The sequence below is a fragment of the Microtus ochrogaster genome, chromosome 2 (genome assembly GCF_000317375.1).
Source record: "Microtus ochrogaster isolate Prairie Vole_2 chromosome 2, MicOch1.0, whole genome shotgun sequence".
Taxonomy (NCBI): domain Eukaryota; kingdom Metazoa; phylum Chordata; class Mammalia; order Rodentia; family Cricetidae; genus Microtus; species Microtus ochrogaster.
The window spans coordinates 29,098,267-29,106,786 of NC_022010.1; the positions used below are offsets into that span (position 1 = coordinate 29,098,267).

Here is an 8,520-nt window from a genome sequence, read left to right on the forward strand (position 1 = left end):
TATTAATGCATATTAACAGACATTACAGAGATCCTTACAGAAAACCTTGGAACACCCCAACACTGGTTATTAATGCATATTAACAGACATTACAGTTGCTACCTGACTATCTGACAACTCAAAGCAGATACCTGCTCTGATAAACACTGCAGTTGAAATGGCCATGCCTTGAATGAGGATCCTAGCCTGATATACAAGAGCTGTTCTAGAAAGTGCTCACCAGGGGTAATGTTTTAATTTAGCTGCATTATAGAATAATACATACCTCACTAAGAAAGAGAATTGCTTTAATATTTGTGTTTTTGCTTCTTGATGCTTCATTGGGTCTGGTGAAGGAAAAAAGAAACTCAAACTTTTTTTTTAAAGTTACTTTTACAGGTCTCTATCCCAGCTGACCTCAAAAATCACTAGGAATTGGAGATGACCTTGAATTTCTGTATCTTTTATTGGCATACACCACTACACCAGGTTTCTGGAATGTTCGGAATCAAGCCAAGGACCTCATGATTGTAGGCAAGCAGTTTATGTATGCATGCATACTCCAACACCACACACACATGAAAAGACTAACCAAGTAATAAAATTAATTGGCATCTCAGTAATTCCTGAAGACAAAATGAAAAATCTAGTCAAGCAAGTGTAGCAAGTCTTGGTAGGAAGTGGCAGGTCCCTGAACTTCCTACCAAGACCTACCAAGAAGATCAGGTGTCTAAATATCTACCCTGGAATGGGGCCATCCTAATGACTGTTTACTCCAGTGGTTCTAAACCCTCCTAATGCTGTGACCCTTTAATACAATCCCTCATGGTGTGGTGACCATCAATCACAATATTACTTTTGTTGTTACTTCATAACTGTAGTTTTGCTACTGTTATAAATCATAATGTAAACAAATATTTTGAGATAGGTTTCCCAAAGGGATTGTGACCCACAAGCTGAAAACAACTGGTCTACTCCCTTAGTTGCAGAGGCTAAGAGACCCTATCTGTATCTTACATATGCTATTGAAAAGTGAAGTCAGGTATATGTAAGAACAGGCTTTAGAATTTTCCGGGCAAAGTGTGCAGGAGTAGAAAAGACTATGGGAACCAGTCGTCATGTAATAGATCCATCTGCAAAGGAGAAAAAGGCTGGAGTGGGGAACTGCTATTTCTGCAAGAATGTTTTACACTTTTCCACTGACATGAAAATTATACAAACCCACCAAATTAACATTTTTCCTAACATCACAGGACAGGAAGGAAGCGTGGGTAGAGAAACAGACTTCCTTTTGAGAACAGTCTCTTTTACTTCATTCTTTAAAATAAAAGGGGGGGGGAGATCATTAGTGGGTGTGTGATCAGAGCTGACTACTTATTACCTCATTAGGTTATGACCCAATGTGATTTACAGGCAATTCAAGACTAGTCAGGGCAGGCCATCAAATTTCTGAAATATCACTTTATCCATTTTCAAATATTCAAAAAAGGTATCATTTAAGGGTTAGAAGTAGCAGTGTGCAGCACTCAAGAGGAAGAAGTATGTGGACAGCATGAGCTACAATGATGAGTCCCTGTCTCTCTTTTTGTTTTGTCTTGGTTTTTTGTTTGTTTTTTTAAGACAGGGTTTCTCTGAAGTTTTGGAGCCTGTCCTGGAAATAGCTCTTGTAGACCACACTGGCCTCGAACTCACAGAGATCCGCCTGCCTCTGCCTCCTGAGTGCTGGGATTAATGACGCCGGCCACTACCATCCGGTTTTTTTTTTTTGAGACAGGTTTTCTCTGTATAACAGCCCTGGCTGTTCTAGAATAGCTCTTGTAGACCACACTGGCATCGAACTCACAGAGATCCGCCTGTCTCTGCCTCCTGAGTGCTGGGATTAATGACGCCGGCCACTACCATCCGGTTTGGGAAAACCTTTAAACACCAGCAGCCTTGAGACTATTCAGTTGAACCTGACATTTTTGTTCTCTCTTCACTGGGCTTGATTGTAAACCGTCTTCCTTATGTTTGGATCTGCACCCATTGGAAGCCGAGCCATGACGGGAGCAGCATTGACGTTTTACCTTTTTCAGGGTGACTGTGATGTTGGGTGACGTCACTCGGCAGGGGATGATGAGTTCTCGTCCTTCCGTCATGTACACAAGTTTAGGGATGTCACTGTGCATCTCTATGAAAGGACTCTCTGCATCTGAGCGGGGGAGAAATACCAGTAAGGAACTGACAATGTCCCTGGGACTCCGCGGCAGCTGCGCAAGCCCCTCACCCACAGCAGTTTGTTTGTTGTCTCGGAATCTGACCTTCCATGAGTCTGTCTCCCAAAGAAGCTCAGTTCTTCAATGGGATTACCCTGACACCTGTCCCAGGGACTGCCAAGTGCAAAAGCTTCAGAAGTGCAATGAGGGAGGAAGGGGGAGATGCTGCATAAACTTCAGCTATGCTAAGTACCCCCAGAAGTCCCCTCCAGGGCCTTTGTGACCACTGCAAAAACACAGGTGCTTGGGAGAGTTGGGAGACAGAAATAAGCAAACCAGAGGGGATTATCATTTGCATGGCAGAGGCACTACTTGAAGACTTTCTAGACCTTGCCGGGTAGAGTAGGAATGAATGAGGAAGTGAGCTGGGAAATGCATGCATTTCGTCAGTGGTTAGGTCATCTTAGGTTTCTTCAACAGCAAGGTTTCTCTGCTGAGAACAAAGGCTGAGCGGACTGGAGGGGACTTCCCATTACCACCAAAACCCATCTTTCGAAAGTGTTGCATTGTCTCTCAGAGGCCAGGAGGATTGTTCTAACTACCTGTTCGAGTTCCCTGTAATTCCTTCAAGGAACCAGAATGAACATCAATTATTTCTAGAAACATTCTCACTGTCTACCCTGCTCTTGTCATCAGGAACCCATTGATGCCCCCAAACAATGATTCATTCATGAGTGTTTGTGTTCTCATCTCCCCAACTTGGTTCCAGCCTTTAGGGACCGGGAGTCCTATGTAAAAGAACCAAGGAAGACCCAGACCTGCTGGCTGGTCCTCCCACAGAAGTGGATGCTGACACAGGGTGAATATTAGAGAAACAAGAGTTGTCAGCAAGCAATGGCTGTCAAACGTCCACAGTGGCTGTTGTGAGGGAGACTGGAGAGGTTCTGAGCCCTGTGCACTTCGGAATGGGGCCTACGTGGAAAGAGAGTTGAATGAATGCAATTACTCAAGCTAAGGAGAGAGCTCCCTTAGCCAGTCCGGTCAGAACAAAAGCTGCCGTGACATCTGTAAGTCAAAGAATGCTGGGAAACCAGAATAAGGAAGTAGTAGGAGAGGACCCGGTTCCCAACAACAGGTCCTGCAGAGGGCTGGCCCTGGAAACCCTTGATGTCAGACTTGCAGTGGCAGAGAAAACAGAAAACAAATTGGCACCAGGCTTTGTGGTCCACGCCTATAATCGCAGCAAGTTAGTCAAGAAAGCCGGACAAATGGCCAGCCTCAGCTACTTAGCTGGTACCTTGTTGTTTTTTTCTAAAAAAAGAAGAGGAGGAGGAGGAGGAGGAGGAGGAGGAGGAGGAGATGAGGAGGAGGAGAGGAAAATTGGGGGAAAGGGTGTAGAAAGTCGGTGGGTGGGGGTGGGGGTGGAGAGAAATTGGTTATCTTTGGATGTTAGTTTTATGAGTTTTCTCCTCTCTTGCTTCCTCTCCTTTTTCTTTTCTTTTTCTTTCTTTTTTCGAGACAAGGTCTTACAATGTAGCTCTGGCTGCCCTGAAACTCACTCTGTAAACCATGTGGCCTTGAACTCACATCTAACCTCTTGCCTCTGCCTCTATTGCTTACCTGGCTCCTTTTCTCTGCTGGGTTTTCTAGCATGGCCACATGTCACTTAATAATAACCATTAAAGTTAAAACTGAAATTAGAAAGCACTATCCATTTGCACTTGAGGACAAAAAAAACATTTGTTGTTAATTGGCTTTCGTTTTGACTGTCACAGTTAATAGAACTGTTGGTTAGGAATTCTCAGTGAGTGCAGAACAGGAGCAAAGAAAGAAAAGAATGACGTGGAGACAAGGGGTTTATTTCAGAACCAAATCCTCTACTAGATGAGGTTGTTGAGGAAGACACCCAGCTGGATCAAGGGATCATGCTGCTGCCTTCCTCCTCCTGCAAGTCTCTATCTATCTATCTATCTATCTATCTATCTATCTATCTATCTATCTATCTATCTATCTAATCTATTTATCTATCTATCTACACACATACACACATATATATATACATACATATATGTACACATATATACATATTTTGTGTACATGTGTGTATAAACATACATTCATACATACATATGCATGTATATTGTACATCCCAAAGGTATATAGAAACACCAGGAAACAGCTTAATTCATTTAACTGAACTGTAAATCCTCCATATTGATTTACTGTCTTCTCAGACAGCCCTTTCCAACAAAGGACACGGACATCAAAAGTTCCTAGAGGAAATGGTAAACACTGGTGTCGTCGATTCTGAGCTAATGAACTGCCAATTTAATGGAATCATCTTTGCCTCTGAGTTCCTTTTTCCCTTTGCTTCTGTGAATCCCCCCAAAACACTTAAATTTCACCCCGCTATTACTTCCCAAGGGCCCACTTCAGCATCAGCAGTAGGCCCACCACAACTCTAAGGGCTAGGACTTCAAGAATTCTGTGTCTGTCCAAACACATCTTTAAAATACGTTGTTTCATCAAAACACAACTCAAAATGGTTGTTTGTATGTCAGTCAATAGCAGCACTATAAATCCACCAAGTCTGCAAATGACCTCATGCCTGTACACACACATGCACGCATGCATGCACGCAGGCACACACACACACACACACACACACACACGCCACTCTACTCTCTGGGCTTATTAGAGTACATTTCCTTTGCAACTTGCTTCAAGGAAGGGCTGCGAATGAACTTGCCTGACAAAATACAAACATTTTGTTTTGTAGGACCATAGCTGTGGGAGAGGTCATGGCTCCATTAATATCACCAGTAAAACCATTTACTACTCCCAGAGGATGCATCTGTCTTTGTCACAAAATTAAAAACGACTACTACACCCCTGCAAAATGGGTTCCTGCCATCAAAGTGGCTGCTTGTTTCAAGAGTGAGGAACAGGCCAGTGCTCAGGTTACTCACGCAAAGTCACTGGAAGCTCAAGGCAAGGCACATCTAGGTGAAAATCACCCTGAACTTTTTGCATTCAAAGCAGCACAGAAGCCTGGCAGGGCACATGGGACCTCCCACCCAGGGGGAGGACCTGGGCTGTCACTCTTCAGTATAAGTAGGCTGGGAGAGTTCACACAGAGACGCTTGCTAAGAGTGGCACTGTCTGTTTTTAATAGTTGTTTTTTCTTTTGAGACCTGTAATCGTGATGACACATGAAGACACACAGTGCAGAGAATGTCATTCTGACTCCAGTTCTAATTGGCACTACTGCAAATGAATGACCCCCCCCAACACACACATTTTAAAAGCCCTTTTTTCTTTGACTTGAGAGCTAGTTCAGAAGCATCTCGTTTCCTAGCACGTACACATTTTAAAAATGTGTGTGGAACTTTTCCTCATTATCTCTCTTTTCATTTTTATTTTCTGCCAAGTCTGGGTCATGGGGACTCTGGGGGATTAAAAAGAAAGATGTGCTCTTCATTTATTGAAGAACTGGAGAGGATAAACACTAGTCAACCCCACGAAGACATCTGCACCCAGGCATGGAATGTTCTACATTATACAGGCTTTCACGCTGTGGATTATATCTAACACTCTGGGTGGTTTGCTGAAATTTATTTTTGAATATAACCAAGTCAAAGAAAGGAGGCAAATTCTTCACAGACTTATACTGTCCGCCAAGTGTTTGTTAGTTCAAGCAGTTTTTTCAGCTGTCACATGACCTGAGTGGCTGTGACATCAGACAAAACAGATCGCAAAAAGATTTACCTTCATGTGTGTGTGCACGTGTGTGCGTGACTGCGGGTGTGTGTGTGTGCATATGGAGGCTACCTGTGGGAAGGTGGCTGCAGAGGCTAGAAGAGGGGGTTGGATCCCCTGGAGCTGGAGTTACAGGTAGTGTGAGCCACCACATGGGTGCTGGGAACCAAAGACAGATCCTTTGGAACAAGTACTTTTAAGTCCTGTTCCATCTCTCCAGCCCCAAATAGACTTCACAGCAATAAAGGTTGCTAGAGATGAAGAATAGTTAACAATAGTAAGAGGGCCAATCTATCAGGAAGATACAACAGTGATAAACATGTATGTATCTAACAGCGTGACAGCAAAACACGAGAAGCAAAACTGACAGAATAGGAGGAAGGAATATAGTAAAACAATAACATAGACATTTAAGTCCCCTACTCCACCCCTTCTCCCCAGACAGGGTTTCTCTGTGTAATGGCTCTTGCTGTTCTGGAGCTCACTCTGTAGATCAGGCTGGTCTTCAACTCAGAAATCTGCCTGCCTCCGCCTCCTGAGTGCTGGGATTAAAGGTATGCACCAACGCTGCCCACTTAGTCTTCTACTTTTTAAAAAATTAGTTAATTAATTAATTTCATGTGTGTATGCTCATTGAGTTCATATGCACTGGAGGAGGCCCAAAGAGGACATTGGATCTCCCTGGAGCTGGAGTAATAGGCAGTTGTAGGCAGTTTATCATGTGAGCGCTAAGAACTGAACCCAGGTCCTCTGCAAGAGCAGCCAGTGCTCCTAACCACTGAGCCAACTCTCCAGTCCCATATTACCTTCAGTGAAGATGGGATAACTGGACAGAAGATCAATCAGGAAGAAAATACTTGAGCAACACTAGTAATCGACTACACCTAACACATGCATAGAACACCCCACTTATCCAAGTAGGTTACACATTTTTCTTAAGTGCACGTAGAGAATTTTAACAACAGAGCATATGTTACCCTATAAAACAAACCTCAATAAAATCAAAAGAATAGAATGAATGCAGAGTGTGTTAGTTAGAATTTAGTAACAGAAATTGGGGAGACTGAAAAAACTAGAAATGAGATGACATATTCTTTAACAACAAGTTGGTCAAAGAAGAACTCAAAGAGGGATCAGAAAATGCTTTGAAATGAACAGGACAATACCAGGCATCACAGTTAGGAGATGAGCTAAGATGTGTCTGGAGGGAAAGTAATGGCTCAGCTGGCGACTGAGTCTTTGAAAGGATGATCACAGTGAGACAAACTTATTCAACAAGCCAAGGAGGGAAAAGAAAGACTCAAACTGCTATAAACAGAAGTGAGACACTAAAACAGACCTCATGGAAGTCTAGACAGACGTGAGACATTAGAATAGGCCTCACAGAAGTCTAGACAGACATGAAACATTAGAACATTCCTCATGGAAGTCTAGACAGATGTGAGACATTAGAATAGGTCTCAAGGAAGTATAAGGCATTATGAAGAAATAAGGTCATACACCATTGCCTGGATGACTGATAAAATGAACAGATTTCTAGAGAGACACAAACCACTGGGAATAACAAGAGCTAAATGGCCAAAAAAGACATACAGCAAGAGATTCAATCAGTTATCAGAAAACAAAACAAAACAACAACAACAAAAACTATCTGCTCACAAGGAAATACCAAGGCCCAGATGGCAAACAAACTCTACCAAAATTAGAGATTACCAACTCTTCATAAACTTTTCCACAAAAAATAGAACAAAGAAAACTTTTTAAATCATTCTGTGTGGTCAATGTTATGAAGCCCAAATTGAAAACTTTACAAGAAAACTATCAAATGAGCATGTATGTAAATCAAAACAAACTTCAACAATATAATTACATGTTAAAGCCAGCTTGTAAGAATAAACAGTGAAAGAAAAACACTGGCAAAGAGCATTTCACCAAAATTAAGAACTTTTAATCTTCAAAGAAGATGATTCAGAGAGTGAAAATATAAAACTCTCCCAAAGAAATGGATGAAGATATTTGTATCTGCTAAGGCACTTATATCTAGAATGTATAAAATACACTTATATTTAATCCTGAATACATTATAAGCATTATATAACACATATATTTGTAATACATACAAATCTACATAAGAGTATTTGAAACACATAACATTACATAAAATAATAGTAAACGTAGGACCTTTTACAACTCAATAATAAAGACAAATAACTCCACTTAAGAGTACAAAAGGGTGAAGCTGGAGAGATGGCTTTACAGTTTAGAGTACTGACTGCTCTTGCAAAAGACCCAAGTTTGGTTCTCAGCACCCACATCAGGTGGCTCACATCCCATATGACTCCACTTCTGGAAAATCTGGGAAATCTTCCTCTGGCCCCAGCCAGTACCCACTAAAGGCAGGATATACTCACATGGACACTTGTATATACATAAAGTAAAAGCAATAATAAAAATCATTTTTTTCCCAAGGCAAGGTGGTGTGGGAAGTCCTTCTGTATGTGTGCTGCTTTTATTGGTAAATAAAGAAGCTGTTTTTGGCCAGTGACTTAACAGAATATAACCAGGCTGGAAGATATATATATATATA

At 41.9% G+C, this 8,520-nt stretch overlaps 1 protein-coding gene across 1 annotated transcript in view; it reads right to left on the reverse strand.

Annotated features, from left to right (window-relative positions):
• The window catches only part of Flt1 (fms related tyrosine kinase 1), a 167,625-nt gene that overhangs the window by 122,268 nt on the left and 36,837 nt on the right, over positions 1 to 8,520 (reverse strand). The window contains exon 4 of the mRNA XM_005344712.3: positions 2,046 to 2,170. Within this exon, the coding sequence (XP_005344769.1) occupies positions 2,046 to 2,170 (125 nt within the window). The remainder of the gene's footprint in view (positions 1 to 2,045; positions 2,171 to 8,520) is intronic.